Here is a 19,556-nt window from a genome sequence, read left to right on the forward strand (position 1 = left end):
ATTTCAAAAAATACAAAATAGCTGCGACAGATATTCTGCACGCTGCCAGTTCTTTAATTTCGTGGTAAACTCTTGAAACTTCACAGATATGTTGTATTTGTTGCCAACGTCTATTGCCTCTAATATGAACATTCCATTTGAAATCTTACTAAATTTATAAAAAAAAAAAACATAAACAATTATGATTTTTTCGAGTGACAATGAAAAAGTTAGTAATTTCGGTAGTTTTTCGCCTAAATAAATGTGTGTTCCATTGATTGAAATAAATGCAAGAAGAATACTTTTTTTTCTGCCGAGAACTTTTAATGGATTTTTTGCTAGTAAAATAACAGTGCACCTTATAATTCCCTCCACATCGGTAACATTTTTTTGCAATTTTTTAGTCAGCACGATAACTGCTCTTAGATTATACAAAACTCTAAAAGCATTTCATTTTGTGGTAACTCCATTTCTAGATTTTGCTAATACGATTTCGTCTCAGCTACAGAACTATGGCATTACGGAATATTCCATTTAGCAGCCTATTCGCCTAGGTGCATTTTTCGCTTACCGTTTAACAGCCCTCTTTTTGAGTAAGTTTTCTCCGATTTGTACAAAAAATACTTCGGCTTTTTTCAAAAGCCTTTTTTGCCTAAAACTTAAATATCCCTTATCAATACCTGAAAAACTACCCATAAACGCATGCTATGATATTCCAGAAATGGGCTACAAACCCCTATATGTCAGTTTTTGCTTTCAGCTTAGCTGCCCATTTCGCTTAAGTGCACCAAATCGTGTGCAGTGAAAGTAAATGCAGCTAAGCGGAATGTACTGTAGTAGATAGGACATACGGGCTTAATTTCTTTCCTTAATTTTTCCCCGTTTAGATTTCACCGTAGCAAGTTTTTGTTTGCATATACATAAGTACATACATTTTGCAATCAGTACTGTAGGGGCTCCGCGGAGCCTGCTTGTACATTAAAGATTTTGCCTCATTTTTTCCATATAAAACAGCATTTTTATGAATCCTCCCGCAAAATCTTCTTTCACCACATAATTTTAAATGAGTAACTTTTACTGATATACTAATCTTTAATTTTGGCTGATGCCTCAATACTCGGTTAACAAACCATTTTAATACAATACCTAAAAAAAGTAACGTTTCATAATTAAGTAAATTATATTTCCTTTTCGCATAATTTTTTTGTATAAAAAAAATGCAGAAAAATTTGAATTCCTTCGAAGCCAAACAGTTTATTTCGACATTTATAAAATAAGAATTCTTTGAAGCTTTAAAAATATTCATATTTGCGTTGTATATTTATCAACTTCTTGAAAAGTAGCCAACGGAAACATTTTTGGCACTTAAATCTGAAATCAGCAAGTCGAGAAGAAAAACACACCTGAAATAGCACTCAGAATGCTGGCAAAAACATCAAATGTGTGAAAATTTGAACGATCCAACAAAGGCGCGTTTATATGGTAAAAATTATTACAACAAGAGAAAAACGAAAAACAACAACAACGAAAAAACTTTACACGAAATGTTGTACATGGGAAAGAATTTCCGACACTCGTCTAGTGAAGTAGCGTGGAGTGGGTGGTTGCTGACTGGCCGGCCAGACAAGTGGTGAGTTTTGTGTATTCGATGACACACACACACACCAAAGATATTGACCGAAAATAAAACGACGCAATTTTCCCACCTTTAAATACCAATGCGGCTGATTCACTGCCACCGCATAGCGCCAATGTTTGGGGAGGGAAATCGGAAAATCGTCATCGGTGGAATTCGTTATGTGACGACTGTGGTGATTCGTCGCTGTGCCCACGACTGTTGACGATACAACCAAAGCGCCAAGAATTCACCTCAACCACGGGCAAAGCATTGTTGTTTGGCGGTTGAATGAATGCGATTGTTTGAGGTAAAAAGTTGATTTCTGGTCGTCAGTGTGGAGTAGTTCATTCAGTCCATAGCCAGGCATCAACTGCGAAAGAAGTGAAAGTTTTTTGATGAAATCAATCTTTTATTTACATTACAAACTACGACTTACTTATTTATGCTGACGTAGAAATATTATATAATTTTCAAAGACAGTGCTGCAAGGTTTTAAGTTCAATAAAAACAGTATTTCATATTTCAAAACGAAAAACTAACCTTTCAATACATACATGCCTATAAGCAACAAGAAAAAGTAGGCAGATACCTAAGGATATAATTAATTTTGAATTGATAAAGTTTCATATAAAATAAATAAAAATGCAAGTGTTGCTGCCTGAGCAGAAGTTGCCTACAACTTTGCCGGTCACGGTGAGTGGCAAGTTAAAAATCGTTGATGAAATCCAAAGCTTGTTAGAGTCGGTTAGCATTGAAGATGCGAATATAAACAATCATGCCAACAAAGAAAACGTTAAGGAATTGCAGAGCGACAACAAAAATAAAAGCAATGTTAAACATGATGACAACAACAACAAGAGTAACGACAACAGAAATTTGAATAGCGCTGCTGCGGAAAGGTAAATATTTCATAGAAAATTTGTTGTTAATACGTATGTATTTACACACACATACAAATAAATTTCATAACATTGAGAGTCAGTGAAAATGTTAGAGTAATTTTTTTTTTAAATTTTATTTTTAATAAATTGTTTTATTTAATTTTTAATAAAATCATATAGTTCACGCTAAGACAAAATCCATAAAACTGAAATTTTCTAACTTCGTAACTATTAAAAAAAAATCATAAACTTTCCATCAAAACTATAATAATATAATAAAGTGCAAGTTTGATGTCGCTAAAAAATACTGTTGATTTTTGAGAATTTTTTTGTCGACGGTGTTGCTCATTTTCTTCCATATAAAATAGATTTTTTTCATGCGTTACCTACATAAATATATGAAAGAAAATGCGCAACACCATCGACAAAAAAAAAATTCCCAAAATCAACGGAAATTCTTAACGACTTGAAACTTGCACTTTATTATACTAAAATTCAATGTGCTATAAGATTGCATACACAAAAGTTTCTAAAAATTTTGATTAAAAAGTGTAAAATTTTGATTAAAAATTTATGATTTTGTTGTAGTTTTGCAAAGTGGGAAACTTTGAGTTTTATGGATATTGTTGTCGTGTGAACTATATTTTTATTAAAAATTAATAAAATGTAAGTAAAACAAAATAATTAAAAAAATTGAAAAAAAAATCACTGTACTATATTCACTGACACTCACCGCATATGAAATTTTAAGTATGTGTGTGAAAATACATATATGTAAGTATCAGCAAGTAATTAAGTATATATTAATTATTTTTTTTGATTATAAAACTGAATACAGAAAACTAGTGCATTTATTCGGAGCACATATTAGCACGATTACACACTTGTTTCGAAATAATAAAAATTAAACTTCAACTAATTTATAGATTTATTTATTTATGTTATCACATCATATCTTGCTTATCACTTGATAAAAATGCTACACTAAATACTTACATATGTACGCATGGTAGGTACATATATTGCTCGTTTAATGGAAGAATGGCTTAACTCAAAAAAACTTTGAATTCAGTTTTCAACTTGAATTAAGCCAAACAATAATTAAAAACATTCAATATTAAAAATACTCGGAATCATCTACATAGGATAGAGCTGTCACTAAAGCTAAGTACAGTTCAAGGAGTGATTGTTTTCTCGTTATAGCTGCTAAACAAAGAGGCAAAAGTTAAATTGAAAGAAAGGCAAACTCTCTTCTTATAGCCACAGCCGCCATATATCGCCACCATATTTTTGTTATACAACATGGAAAAGCTTTTTTTTTGAATCTTGAAGTTCTTCCGGAAAATGAGCGATATGTATGCAATATATTTGTATGTACATATGTTGTGGAACATCGAAACTAGAAAAAAATTGTGTGTGGTGTGTGCGCCACCGCTAAAATGCCACAATTTAATTTAGCATTTTAAACCGGTGACAACCCTCTTCTTTAACGCACATATTTTAATATACCGCTTGTAGATATAAGAACTAAAATTAAGCTTTCCAATAGGTGGCAACCCTTTTCAAAAGTATTTGTCGCTGACATTGGCATACTGATTTCTATAACCTTAGAATTAAGTTGAACAAAAAATACGTGGCAACCCTCCTAAATATAGTTTGGAATTAAGGCCCTTCCAAAATTGTTTCGATTTATACCTACCTTTAATAATTCATTTAACTTTTTAAATAATTTGAATTTAACTTTTTAAACCGGTGGCAACCCTTTTAAAATACCTCAAAAATATTCAAATTAAATATTTGTTAGACGTTCTTATAGCTGCATATCTACACTGCGTATGACCCAGGCTTGGTTAGTGCACCGAGCAACATGTGGAAAAAAATTATGACTTTTTTCTAAGCAGTCAACCGTTGGCAAGTAGACACAAAGCTCAGGAGAACAGCACAAGACAGGTTAATCGATTTTTTCAGAAACCCGTCAAGTGCCAAAAGTGCCGTTTAAAGAAAACTAAACAAAACTAATTTTCCTCTTAGGAAAGCAATTCCTTTTGAAGACATTTTTATTGAAAATAATTATACTTTCGAGTACTTTTATGAAAACAGATAGTTTTTTGTGGTACAAACTAAACGGATTTTTTTTTTAATTGTTCACCTAACGGATTTCTGAAGTAAACGATTTAATTATGCGTTGTTTTTGGTTTTATTAGCAATTACAATTTTCGTTGAATTAAAACAAGAATGTCAATTTATTTTAAATTTAAAATTTTTGTGAAGAACATAACCCAAAAACTCTAAAAACCATATAAAACTCCTGAAAAGGTCCATTTACCAGTCTTACGGCAATGGCTCCTGGCGAGTTTATGCACTAATCGGTGCGCCTACTTCCAAACAAGAATATTTCGCTGTATTTTGGCGCTTGACGGGTTGCTGCAATAACTAATTCAATTATACCTAACTAAATACACATATGTACACAGTATAAAATCGCAATGAAAATATCGTAAACAATTAACTTAGCGGTCCAATTTCCCTCATTAAAGTTTATAAAATTCCGTCACTAAGTACATGTATGGTAGGCGAAAAAAGTGAAGAAATCTAAGATAGGGTGAAAACGAAATTTGTATAACCAGCGCACGCATTCATAAAATATATTGTCGTTTAAAGTATAAAACCGCGTATCGTCATTCTGCAAAACACGTAACTGACATTGACTGCCAAAAATTGGATTTGCTCACACAAGCTCTTGGCTCAATCCTTATCCATTCGTCCTGAAATATACTAGCGAGAAATGCGATTTCTTTATAAAAAAGAGAACCATTTTGAAATATAAGTGTTTTTACTCTCTAAAAAAAAATTTATGCAACCTCACATACGCGGTTTTGCATTTTGTTGATACGCGGTTTTGTACTTTAAACGACGATATACTATACCCGTTTCAGTTAAGCTGTTAAAAACTATTTTTATTTATAAAAAAAACTCCATTTTTGGAGGTATTTTCAAATCGGTCCAGCTTGCTTAAATCTTATTATTTTTCCGAAATATTTTGGTGGACGTCTTAAAATATAATAGATTTTATAATTCTAATGGAAAAACAGTACCGATTTTATTTTATGGGGAGTGATGAAGTCTAATACATATATATATGGGTGTAGTGTAGAAAAGTTGCCTCGAGCCTGTTCTTGACTATCTGAAAACCCCTCGTGTTTGCAATATCTGGCTCTCAGTGACTTCCACCTACAGCTGCGTTTTTAAAGAACTAAACTACATAACAGATTTTTGCAATTATGTTTAAGCCTTAGAAAGGAAATCTACTGTTTTTTTAGATTGAAGAAAAGGCTAACTTAATAGGAACCGTCAAAGTTTTAAGTTGTTTAATTACAACTAGTTTTGGGTCACCCTGTTGTGAATTTGTATACATCATATATGTACTTGTACGTATATTTCAACACACTTGCATTTATGCTTACTTGATTTGGCTATTAAAATTAGCCGGCTTGTAGGTGTGAGAATAAGCGCGACTACCTCAATGAACTTTGTTTTCGCGACGCTCCAGTAAATTCGTTGTCAAGGCTAAATGGCGTCATTCGTTGTGGCGCGACAGCTAAACAAACAACAACAAAATAACTTTAAATGTTTTACGACTGCGATCACGCAAGTCAAATGAACTACTATAAGACCGTTGCAACCGTTTAAGCTTAGCTATATAGTACATTAGACGGGTTAAAAAAAATCATTTTTTTTTTAGTCTTCCTTGAAATATATTTAATATATTCGTGACAGTAAAAAAAGATGTCTCTCAGAAGCGCAGCCCTAAATGTTAAGATTTATATCTCGTTTATCGCGAATTCCTATTTTCCACATAAATAACATAGGGAGAAAAAACTATTAAAAATTTTGAAATTTCATAACTCGTTTTAAAGTCAACGTATCGGAGTGACCGATATATATTTGTTGTATACCCAACAATTTTCCAAAAATTCTGAATAAAAGTCTGAAATTTTGATTAGACTATGTTGATTTTTTTAGATAAGCAGTTTCATGGCACATTTAGTTCTAGTGTAAGTGCAAGGCCTGAAGTATATTTATAATAAATTTCGCTCATTCCGACACGTTGACTCAAAAACGAGTTATGAAATTTCAAAATGGAAATAAAGTAACACCTTTTTAATTAATATGAAAAAAGGAAACTCGTGATGAGCGACCCCTAAATCTAAATATTAAGAGCTGCGCTTTTGACAGGTGCCATTTTCTTACTGTCGCGAAAATATTTCATAGGGGTTTTGAAAAAAAAAACACTCTATATTTTTTTTGAACCAGTCTAATGTACGTACGTATAAAACGTATGGTGGTATGTACAAACACTTGTTTATGTATTGCTACAGTTGAAAAACACGCGACAATAATTAAGAATTAGCATTTATGTGCATCGATAAAAGCTCTTAGCTAGCAAGCCAATTTCATTAAAAAATTAGTTCAAAGAAAATAAAAAATAAATTGACATCAGCAAGCAATTAAGACTGAACTTAAATTGTCAGCACAATATGTATGTATGCAAATATGTATGTATATACTTACATATATACAGGTGGCGCAATGAAACAAGTCAGATTGAAGCTAGCAACCGAGCGTGTATGACTTTAATTATGGCAATTATGAATGCATAAATATCTAAGCTGTGATATGACGCTTTGACGAGTATGAGTGTGGATGTAGGAAGGAAGTCTAAAGCAATAATAGCAATTGCATTATTCTGTAATTAAATTCTTACATACGTAGACTCATTTATCAGCTAAGTATGCCGATCGATTCCGGTTTTTCACGGAACTTGAAATTCTGCAGTTCGGGCAACACAAAAACAAAATTTAAAATTTTCTTTTTACTGAAGCATAATATTCACAGAACTTCCGAGCTTAAGTCGAGTGGGCGAAATACCTCCAAAAATTGCCATTTATAAAAACTGGCGTTAATTATTCTAATTTTTTTGCGAACAATCAAAATGTGTAATTACAAACCTGTAAATTTTTTTATTTAAAGAATCATTTAAAATATTAAGGCAATCAAAAGCTTCTCAGAATTGCGAGAAATGAGTTTTGAATGGAGCACGATATGCTCACCTTTTAGCGATATTTGTATATATAATGCACCATAATGTATATACATATATACGAACGAAGAAAAAATGGAGCTTGTGAACAATATGAATTGCAAATGCAATTGTGGCATTCAGAGCTTGAGGAGAAATATGTTAGGGAAGCATCGTTTATGCATCGAATTATTCACTGCACAAATTTAGAGCGTAAAACGCAAGCGTACGAATTCCGCAGTCGGCGTAATTTGAAAGAATTAGCTTTCTGCGAAAAACTGAAAATATGAGAAGTCTCGGTTTAAAGCGTTTAAATCGCAAATTTTCCTTTCGTATTTCTTTTAAAGTATATGATAAACTCTTCTGGTAGGGTACTTTCAAAAGAAAACATTAGTGCATCATTCATCTTTCCTTCTAAATTTTCATAGGCAACCTGTTTCACATCAAAATCTAAGCAGACGTTGCTTCACATTTGTTACCATTTTGCACCAAATCAGTCACTGCTCACTACTCTAAATCTTTCCATAAAACTTTTGCCAAGTACATATATATTTGTTGCACTGGCACGTTGCATGTTTATGTGCACCAATTTTGTGAAATGCATCACATGTGTGTTAATTTTTTGCTTATTTTCATTCCTCAAAAAATGCGAATCGTTTACGGCTTATGGCGTTGTTGCTGCAGCTGTATGCTTTACGGCTCATAAATGCACATACATATACATACCTGTATGTATGCATGTGTATGCCTGTTTGCACATAGCTAAGGTGAAAAATCGCCAGCGACATTTATGACAACATCAATTATGAACTGATAGTGAAGACCGAAAGTGTGCCAGTATTTAGTTATAAAAATAAAAAAATATTTATGTGCTATTAGCAGCGGAAATGTGAAGGAAATGGGCACAAATATTTGTATTGTTTTTTTCTAGCTAAAATATTTTCTAAAAATACGCATTTCCATTTGGTTAAAGAATTTTTCATTTGGATCGTAATGGCAATTGGCATGGCTTTAAACCCCTACCAGCATAACAAAGCATGGAAATATGCCAATTAATTAAGCGCAATGTAAAAAAATATTTATGTAGTTTGAACGTAGTACCTGAAAACTTATATGTATATGTAAGTAAATATTTAATACTTAGCGTACAAAACAATAACTCTTAAATTAATGAAAGCAAACGCACTCATTGTGCGTCCATCGACGCGTATGTGTGTTTAAATATTTGTCCGTTAGTGCATTAAAATCATAAGCATATGCTTACTTAAGAAAACGACTAAAGTCCACCAAACAACATGTGCAAAGTTTTAAGTGTCCTCCAAAGCGACAGAGGTCTCGTGTAGTAATCACTCATACGCACCGGATGCCGCCGCATAATTGACGCCAGAAGAGCTTAACAATTTTTCTATTCAAATTTAAGTATCTCTGTGAAGTGTTTTTTGTACAGAACTATTGATATTAGTTTTTTACTAAGCATTTCAATAAAATAAAAAAAACTTTGTATTGAATTTTTTGAACAACAAAAATGCTACTTATAGGCTAGCGAAAAGAGGCGTCGCCGGCGAAAACCTTGACTATGACAGAGAAAACTCAATGCAAACAATTGTACATAAATCAGCTAAATTAGCAATGTCAAAACCAAAAGGCCGCTAAGTGCTGATTTTTGTTTCGCAATTTTACGTTCACTTGCTATTAAATATTTTTCCGCTTTTGCAAGTTTGACCTTGTCAACGAAAATAAAGCGGCAGTGAAATTTTATTTTTAATAAAGATTTTTAGTCATTCTCAAAAATTCTAATATTTATTCGCTTGCTTAATTATCTTGTTGTATGCATAGAAAGTAATCGTAAATAGCTTTCAGGTGTGAAAAATTTAAACAATGACTGACAAGTGCCTAGGCGGGTTGTGCAACTCTATGTAATTAACGTGAAAATAATATAAATATACTCGCGAAATAGGTTGCATTAAGTTTAAAGAATTTTATGATTTTCATTTTTGATGCATTTTTAGCTGAACAATCTCATTCTTTCCTTGCAAAAATATATAATTCTTGAACTGAGTAGGGCTTTGAGTATATCGAGTCTTAGCCGCCAAAAAACGTTAGCGACATTTTTTGTTTTAATTTTCTTTTTGATAGAGACATGTGTAGATCTAGAAGCATTTCTGCATAAAATATATATGTAGTGCCCATCATTGTTTTCTAAAGTTTTGCTACGTCAGCGGACTCAACGGTTTAGAAAAAATAACCGCTTTAAATTAACAAAGGCATCATTCAAAAAGTAACACGATTTTTTATCCCTTTGTGCCAGATTTTAATAGCGCGAACACTAGGGTGGTCCAAAATAAGTAAAGTCGGAATTTTTATGCTCTCACCCCCTAGGATTATTGTATATTGAAAAAATGTACCCCTATTCTTTTCTTTTTTTTATTAAATCAAAAAATATTTAGAGGTCGCTCAAAGCGCTCGAAGTTTTCCATGTATTTTGCATGGAAAAAAACAACTTTTCGAGAAATGTTATGGAATTCTTGAGAATCAATATTTTCCGATCGGAAGACGCTGGTTCTCTACAGGAGACTTCCAATAATAATATCAAGTTTTTTATTTAATAATTTTTTAATACTAAAGATTATTTATTTATCCCCACATTGCATTTTCTGGCATTTTCTGGGAGTTATGGCAGGCCTATAAAATAGAGCTACTATAAAAAATATTAAGAGAAATAATTGAGTATTATTATTGGGAATCTCCTGAAGAAAAGCAGAGTTTTTTGATCGAAAAATATTGATTTCAAGGATTCTATACAATTTCTATTAAAACTTTGAGCACTTTGAGTGACAGGTAAGTATTTTTTGATTTCAAAATAAATCCTAGGGGGTGAAAGCATAAAAATTCCGACTTTACTTTTTCACATGCATTTTTGGACCACCCTAGTGAACACGCTAGGGTTAAACACAGTTGATACTGTTATAAAACAGGTGCTATTTACTTGCTAACATACCTTCATATTGTTCAAGAGAATTCGCAGCCTTAAGAAAATTGGTTCCATTCCTTATTCTCTCATGATCTAAATATTATGAAAACTACGAAAATACCAGCACTGAATACGAATCCCTACGGATGGATTTATTCAAACTACATGCCACGTTTACAAACGGATTCATTGAAAGAATTTTCGTGGATTTCAGGAAAAACTGTACTAAGATGGAGATTCAATAATAGCTTTTAAATAATTATACGATATACATACATAATACCCATGTAGTATATCAAAAAGAGTAGGAGTAGGAGTGGCTGAGTGGTTAGAGATGCCTTATACCACTTCATAGTACCTGGGTTCGATCCCTAGGCAGCATCTAAATTACAAAGAAAACAAATCTAAGAGCGGTCGCCGCTCAGAAAATTGCAAACCTCGGAGTGTAAATATTTCGGCATTGAAAAAGGTTCTCATAAAATTGGTTAAAGTTAAATTTTCTGATGTTCATGAAAGGTATGAAGTGTTCGGCATATCCGAAGATAGCACTATTCTTACTTGTTTCTAGTTGCACAACTCACTTAACTAGACGACAACAGAAGACTTAATTTTTTGTTGGAAAACTACTACATTCGGGGTACGGGGTTTTAGAGCCTATTTGTATGCTAGGGACACTACGACTTTTTTCTAAAGCTTGAGTTTTGTTTTTCCCAATTTATGCAAAAGTATTCGAGTTTTGTAACCAGTGAGTAGTGCAGATGAAGAAAGAGACGTTGAAAAACGTATATAAAATCTTTAGCAGGAATGTTCTCTTTGTGTTGCTGAGCCGTTTGTTTGCATTTATAAGTAAATATGTATGAACTCGTGTGCTCGACTGAACTACATATTGCTACTCTTGTTTCACATTCCGCCGATAAATATCCTCTTAACGGCCTTAACACAATTTTAAAAATATATGCAAGATATTTTCATGGGTCTTTGTGTTTATAAAAAAACATAAATTGTATTCATGTGACTGACCACATAAGTGCTATAAAAATTTTATTTTATTTATTTTCAAACTAAATAAATATGATATTGGCTGCTTAAAAAATTGCCGAATAAATGTTTTTAAATGATTTGCAAAATTTTTAATGCATAAAATATTTTATTTTGAAGGACATTTTCCGAGCAAAAGTAGGAAGAACTCTGTAACACTTTACAGCCAAAATGAAGCTATTTATTTTTTTAATCTAGTAATCGTAGCCCTGCAAACTATTTTTTCAGAGTATTCTGCATTGTGAAGAAATTTTAAAGAATTCGTTAAGATTTAATTCGATTTTTTGCCGAATTTTCTAAAATGAAATAAATTACGCACACTTCCATTCTTTTATGAAATTTCGGAAGAAAATCTATGAAGCAACGAAAATAATGCTGCTATGTGAAGAATATATTTCAGAGTTTTCTTTATGAGTTCGTGTCAACCACTTCATATAATTTTCTTTGAAAATTCGTAAAAAAATCGTTACAGAAATGAGATACTCCTAACGATTTCCTTAAGATTTCGGGAACTTTGGTTTGTAGGGAGATTACTCATTGTGAGTTTATAAACAAAACATACCATTACCTGATTGGAATATCGATTTATCTCGGCAGCCAGTTCGAAAACGCCCTATCTCATAAAACTTTGTGAAAAAATTACAAAAAAAAAACCCTATCTCAGAATTCGGTTCGAAAACTCCCTATCTCAGGTGAAAATACATTGAAAATGTGGTGAGATAGGGCGTTTTTGAATCGGAAGCTCAGATAAGGCGTTTTTCAATCAAATTCTAAAACAGGGCTTTTTCGAACTTGCTTCCACTCAAGTGCAGATATGCAATTTATTTTTAAAATTACTTAAACTTTATATTATGAACACGTGTATTTATATCTTGAAAAAATACGAATAAAAAAAATTTATTATTGAATAAAACTTGAGATGTGTATCTACATAGGTATAATTAGTAGGTATGTATTAAAATAATATCTGAAAATGTGAAAAATATGCATGATTTTATTGCTTTTGTTGTTGCTGTCATCATTCGTTGTCGTCTAGTGAAAGTGTTGATGATGATTAAATTTGGCCAAAAGCCAAAGGAATTTCGCGCTCAATATTTGTGCGCAAAGCAAACGTATCAACAATGACAAAATATTTTTTTTGTTTGTCTTTGCAAATAAATTTTTGGTATTTTATTACCAAAAAAAAAAAAATGTATGCACATAAAAACATTCATTCTTACACAAATTATTGGTTATATCTGTGCATATGCACATAAATGTTTTCATGGTGCAGCAGTTGGTCCTATAGCATCACATGACTTCATATTTTTGCTAGGCTTTTGACCATTTGAATTAAAGCAGCAACAAAAATTTCACACATTACTGCAGTTTCTTTTATTGCCGTCTTGATTATGTTGTTTATCATTTTGACAATTCCACACCAGTGCCTTTTTTTAATTTTCTGCTGGTTTGAGGCTAACGAACCAAGACTCTGCGGACAGTATGCAGGAATTTATTTATAAGATTACTTATAAAAAAAAACACATAATCTTTAAGGTTATACTATGTAACTTAAACACAAATACAAAATATTTACGTCTTAAATACTTTCGGTTTATTTTCATAATTTTATCAAATGTCAAAAGAAAACTAAAATATTTTATTGAATTTGATAAGCTTCTTTGGCTTAGTTGCTTGGTGAAAGTAAAACAAGTGTACCAAACCATGATGGTACAATGCTCTAGCATTTAAGTTTTATGTTTTTAGTGTTTATATGTTTATGTGTTTATATTTGAACAAATAAATGTTAAATGTTAAGCAATATACGTATGCATATACATATGTGAAAATTGGCCCCTAAGGATGCTAAGGAGTTTAGCGAAACGTAGGGCAAAGCAGTGAGGAAAAACGTTTGTTTTACTTTTACCAATCAACTAGGCCAAAGAAGCTTTAATTAGTAAAATATACGACGAAAATTGGCCAGAAAATAAATTACTATAGAAAACTAAAATATCTGCTGAACGGGCGGCAAACTTTTAACCTGAGGAATACACTTCTACTCGCTAATTAGCTAGCGATTTTCAGTATAAAACTGAATGATATGTACATATGTATGTCTCTTTCAAACGAAAGCTAACTCGTGCTTCCCTAAATGGTTAATTTCAGGGCCTGAACTATGAAAATGATACGAATTTTTCCTTTTTATTGGAGCTGAGACCGCCCAAGTGATTCTGGCCCAGTCCAAGAAAGCACGTCAACTGACGACAATTTCAAGTTCCAAGAGAAGCCAAGTCCTTCTTAACCTGGTCTTTCCAACGCAGAGGACGCCTTCCTTTTAATCTGTTACCAGCATCGCGACCCGCGTTGAATAATTTCATAGCTGTGGCATTTGTGTCCATTCGCTCGACATGGCCAAACCGCTGTAGTTTAATCGCTCTAAAGCTCGCAGAAGCTTTCTCTCAAAAACTCCGAGAGCCGCCACATCAGATATCTTCATTGTTCACGCCATGCCTTCATTCTGTGCTATCTGTTTAAAAAATCAAATTCAACATAAAATGTCAATTACAATATTATAGTCATACTAAAGAGGCTTTGAAACGTTTTAGTTTGAAAATATTTTGAAAAGCGTTTCAAAAGTTGAATTTAAAATAATTATTTGCAATCTATGACAAATTTAAAAGAGATTAAAAAACTTTAGTTTGCACATTTAGAATATTATTGAGGTGTTTTACAAGGGTTGCCACCTGTTTAAAAATTAAATTCAATTCATTTAAATAAATTATTAAAATATGGGTATCAATCGAAATGGGGTTGAAAAGAGTTTATTTGTAAACTATATGCAGGAAAGTTGCCGCCTGTTTGAAAAACCTGATTTTACTGGAATGAAGGAAATTAGGGTTTTGAAATGTGTAGTATAAAATTATTTATTAATTTGAATGAATTATTATAATATGGGCATCAATTTAATTGGTTTTGAAAAATCTTTATTTCTAAACTACAAGTAGGAGGTTTTTTTCTTGTTTAAAAGCTCAACTTAGGCTTAAATTTAGGGAATAAAGCAAGAGAAATTTTACCTGTCACAAAGAGGTTTGAGAAGGTTTTAGTTTGAAAATATTGTGAAGAGGGCTAAGCATATTTTTTTAAAAACTCCTTTGGTTTTGACTTCATAGAGTCAGCGAAGCGGGTGGTCGCAATCTAGTTCTCAATAATTCTTATACAGTAATTCTCGAATATAAGAGCCGAGCAAAGTGCGCGAAATTCAGGCACTTTATCCGGGCAAGTCATTTATAAAAATCCCGCTTGGGGACAAATGAATTATTTAGCGTTTGTATAAAAAAGGTATATAAAAACGGCCTGGGCTACACTGGAGAAGCGAAACTTACATCACACATCTAGTTTGTCAAGGTGAGTCAAAAGTTTAATTAGCAATAGCTTGCGAAAAAAATAGAAATTTTGCTAAACCTTCTGGCACACTTTAAATACACCGCAAATCAATAAAATTACCAAGTACAACATTTCAGATTTAAGACGCCCACAGATACATCTTAGCGATTCAATCCCAGTCTGTCCTTTGAAGCAAAGACTTTGCGATATTCTTAAATTTTTAAGACAGATAATATTGAAAACCACAAGGTCCACTGAGACAAACGTCACTATTTTTAGTGCTTTAAAGCTCTTTAGGATCATGAAGAAACTGTTTCGTGAGATTCCGCTAGTGGCAAACGCGGTGCTACTTTGTATTGGAACTTTGAAAAATGTATGACGTATTCAAAGCTGCCGCTCGCTTTATGTTTCCTAAGGCAGGGAATGTTTTCACCTTCAGCCACTACAGTTAAAACTGATTATACTGGTCTATACTTCCTGAACTACATATATGTACATATGTATGTATATCTAAGTAACGAGTGCTCCATTAAATCCTCAGACACTTCCGGTATTGTCGCCAATAAAATTATATTTACGCTCACCCAAAAATTTAGATAAATGAAGTGCCCCTTATTTTTAGTTCTATTTGGATAAAAACAGAAAACTTTATGAAAAATAAAAAAAACAAAACAAAATTAAGTCCGACAACAGAGCCAAAAATCTATCCCAAATGTATTTTTTTTTTGTGTAAGGAACTGCGTACAAATATACATAACTAAGTACCTGAAAAGCATATTGTCTCTCTATACACAGAAATAAACAAAAATACCTCGGTGACGTCAGTTAGCGAAGTAAACTCAAAAATATTAAAAGGAATGATGGAATATCAGAGCAAAATTGTGAATAATTCACTTTTCATTCAAAAATCCTCCCTCTCTCTTTCTGCTAAAAAAAGGAAGCAATCGAAGGTGTAAACAACTCAATTTATATACGCATATGTGTATATATATTAGGGTGCATCACAACACAATTGCGGTTTTCCACCAATTTGAAAATACCTCCAAAAATTTAATTATTTTCATTCCGTTGATAAAACTTTTGTACCATTTTTATACAGACCTTCCTCTCTTAAACTTCTCTATCACATCAGGTGATTTTATTTCTTCCAAAAAATGTTGCCCTTCCTCGGTGCAAAATGTGTTTGGTGTTACACTCAACCCTATAAAAAGGCATGTTTTTGCCTTCTTGTCTTTGTCTAGCTTACGCATTTCATAATATTGTCGCTTTAAACAACCACCTGATTTTCAGGGCAACCATCTCCCCTAACAAAGCTTCACAGGGTAGAGAATGTGCCTTTTTTGCTTTAAAAAAGTGTGACATTTTAAGAAACGAACATCGAATTTTCTCACCCTTTGCCTTGAATTTACATAGAATCGAACGCGAAAAGAGAAAGGGGCAAACAAAAGGCAACTTTTTTTGGAAACGAAATCACCATTAGAAAAAATATTTTTTAAAATTAAATTTAATTATAAATAAATTTTTTTTTGAGGTATTTGTAAATAGAACCAGCTCACGTAAATCTTAATGTTTTTCCGAAATATTGTGGCAGAGATCCTAAAAGATAATAGATTTTATATTTCCGATGAAAAAACAGTGCCGACTTTTGTATGGACAGTGATGCATCCTAATGCACACATGTAGGTACTCAAGTAAGTATATTTTTATACGCTTGCAAATGATAATTACTATGTGGCCGGAAAACAATGAAAATTAACTATAAGCTCCAGAATTTGGTAGTTTTGGGTTTACGAAACGATATTTTAAATTTTTGTTTATAATTTTTCCTAAGCACTGTTTATTTGTTTACATAAGCTTCTTTCGGCATGCATACATATTTTGCATACCTTCGAAAATAGCCTTAATGAAGCTTTAAATATAGACTAGTATTGGCAGCGTAAACTGTTTTATTTAGCGTTGGTTTAGTTGCTTTGAATGTACATATGTACGTATTTTATTTCCATTTCTACGTCATATACTTATGTGGGAAACATTTTATGGCGCCGTAATTTCTTCCCACGCATTAAACGTCACTCTTTGACCACATGATTTTTCGAAATGAATTATTTGTATTTTTTGTTTATTTTTTTGATAGCCTGAATTATTATTCGCACAGGAAAATATATACATATATATATATTTTTTTCGTTTCCCGAAATGAACACAAGTTCTACATACATACAAACATATAAACATATGAATGTGGTTATTATTATAATAGAAGTCCTATGGGGAAAACTAATGAGCACAAGTTAGAAAGACAGCGCCCACGTAGCCACACCCCACGACTCGAGACATATCTTCGCATGCCTACTCAACTACACCTACATACGCCCCTATGCACGAACCCTATAGAAGCTGCACGTTTCTTGGGTATTCGGTTAGTTGAGCTTGACGACAACGATTGAGAGACTAGCCGATCTGGGCGGGGTTGTTGTAGCTGCTAAAACAACAACAACAACGAGCAACAGAGGCCTCCTCGAGGAACTTTTTAGTCGGATGAGAAAGAGAGGCCTCTAATTAAAATGTCTTTAAAATTTTATAGATTTTCTGAGGTAAACCGTATCAATTGAGGAAAAATCGATTGTCGATTCTCGAATTTTTTGAATCGATTCATTGATCGAATCGGAACTAAAAAATCGACAAAAAATCGAATCGGAAAGGCGCGATTATTTGGTCTTCGATTTGATCGATTTAAAAACGGCATCTCTAGTCCGCATCAGATAAATTGCTCACGAATACTTAAGGGCCTTGTTAATAGTGAAAAACATCGAAAACATCGAATATATCACTTTCAAAAGGAGTTTTAATGGTAGTCCTGTTCTGGGGGTGAATCTGCATATTTAACAGTGGCTTATAGTCTTTGGTATTTAGTATCCCTTCTTCCCAAAACACAAATATACATATGTGCGTATGTATGTATGTACATATGTACATATGTATTTAAGAGATGCTATCTTGAACTTGTTTACTGTCAGGTTCTATTAATAAACGGTTGTGTTCTCACCAAGTTTCGAAAGGTTGTTTTTGCTAGGAACATATTTATGTCCATTATGCAACACTTTTAGTAAGTAAACATGTATTCACATACAGATGTTGATCTATGAATTCGTGGACGATATTAAATATTTTTTGTATATGTAACTCTTTGGCGCCAAACCGATTTGAATTGCTGTCAACAAATTATTTGACACTATGAACCCAAACAAAAATATACACTGAGATATTTTGTTTACAAGCCAATAAAAATTATTTCATATAAGAAAATATGCACAAATGTACATATGTATATATGTATTATATGGGAAGAGACACACAGTGAATGTATTAATGAAACCGTTAAATCGTTCAGATTTTTGTCTTAGAATATTTTTTTAATATGTATGTAGCTAATAACATTTCCACGACAATCCGTTGGATTAACTTTTCTCTTTTTCACTCTCTTCTTCCAGCTCGTTGCACACTTGCCACCACTCGCACACCCCGTTTCCAGGCATATCACAATTGCTGCCCAGTCTTTATCTGTGCGGTGCAGGCGTTGCAATGCCCATGGTGCTCGATCAACTGCAGGTGCGTTTCATCATTAACGTAGCACCAGAGCTGCCCGACACTCCGCTCTCCAGCGTCACCAAGCCACTCTACTTGCGCATCAATGTCTACGATCGGCCCGACTCTGACCTTTCACTGTACTTTGACGAGGTGGCCGATATGATTGAGGAGGTGCGCCAGCTGGGCGGCAAATCGCTGGTACACTGCGTGGCGGGTGTAAGCCGATCGGCTACGCTATGCTTGGCATATTTGATGAAGTATGGCGGTATGACGCTTCGTACCGCTTACCACCACGTCAAGGCCATTCGTCCACAGATACGGCCGAACACAGGATTTTTCCAACAGCTGCGCCGCTATGAGGAGCAGTTAAGAGGCACTTGTTCGGTTCAGATGGTCTACTACGAATCGTTGAATAAGGAGATACCGGACGTTTATGAGCCAGAGTATCGCGCAATGGAGGAGTTCTATCAACGTCAGCGCAAGGCACTGAAGCGACATTGAGTGAGATGTGGGTGGAGTAGTATGAATGTGGGCGTTGAAAAAAACTAAATTCCAAAGGGTAGATTTACGTATGTATATAAGCGATTAAGGATTTGAAAAAATATGTATGACTGCATATTGATCGTGCTACGAAAGTATACGATTTAATGATGAAGTATTGAAGTGCCTTAGGCTCAAATAGTTCTTAGTTATGTAATGTAATGTAACTAGTTAGTTCAGTAGTTGTAATTTTTCTTTATATGTAGTAGTTCTTAGTTGAACGTATTTGTATGGGCAATCGTTCCCACGCATGTCCTTATTCTATTTATGTCTACATATAATGTAGTTAAAATAGCCTTTTATTTGCTGAATTGACTATAGATTTGTAAAGATACTCGCATAAATATTGCTTATTTAGTAAAAATTTTAGAATATCTAAAAAATATAAAAACATACATATATACAAATATTCTTCCTCGCCTTTTCTTATTGAAATACAGGTAAGCATATTTTCAACCCTTAAATAAAAGATCACAATTAAGAGGAAACTACTCAATA

At 33.1% G+C, this 19,556-nt stretch overlaps 1 protein-coding gene across 1 annotated transcript; it reads left to right on the plus strand.

Annotated features, from left to right (window-relative positions):
• Positions 1-1,953: 1,953 nt before the first annotated feature.
• LOC118745935 (dual specificity protein phosphatase 18-like) lies at positions 1,954-19,063 on the plus strand. The gene is made up of 2 exons (XM_036479599.1): positions 1,954-2,496; positions 18,422-19,063. The coding sequence occupies exons 1-2, from the start codon at positions 2,240-2,242 to the stop codon at positions 19,017-19,019; spliced, it is 855 nt and encodes a 284-aa protein (XP_036335492.1). The 5' UTR covers positions 1,954-2,239; the 3' UTR covers positions 19,020-19,063.
• The last annotated feature ends 493 nt before the right edge of the window (positions 19,064-19,556 follow it).

This window comes from Rhagoletis pomonella, unplaced genomic scaffold (assembly GCF_013731165.1).
Source record: "Rhagoletis pomonella isolate Grant_MI unplaced genomic scaffold, Rhpom_1.0 Rhpom_scaffold_00010, whole genome shotgun sequence".
NCBI lineage: Eukaryota > Metazoa > Arthropoda > Insecta > Diptera > Tephritidae > Rhagoletis > Rhagoletis pomonella.

Coding starts and splice junctions, on each gene's coding strand:
- LOC118745935 (XM_036479599.1), top strand. CDS start 2,240: ATGCAAGTGTTGCTGCCTGAGCAGAAGTTGCCTACAACTTTGCCGGTC. Junction 2,497..18,421: donor AATAGCGCTGCTGCGGAAAG/GTAAATATTTCA, acceptor CTCTTCTTCCAG/CTCGTTGCACACTTGCCACC.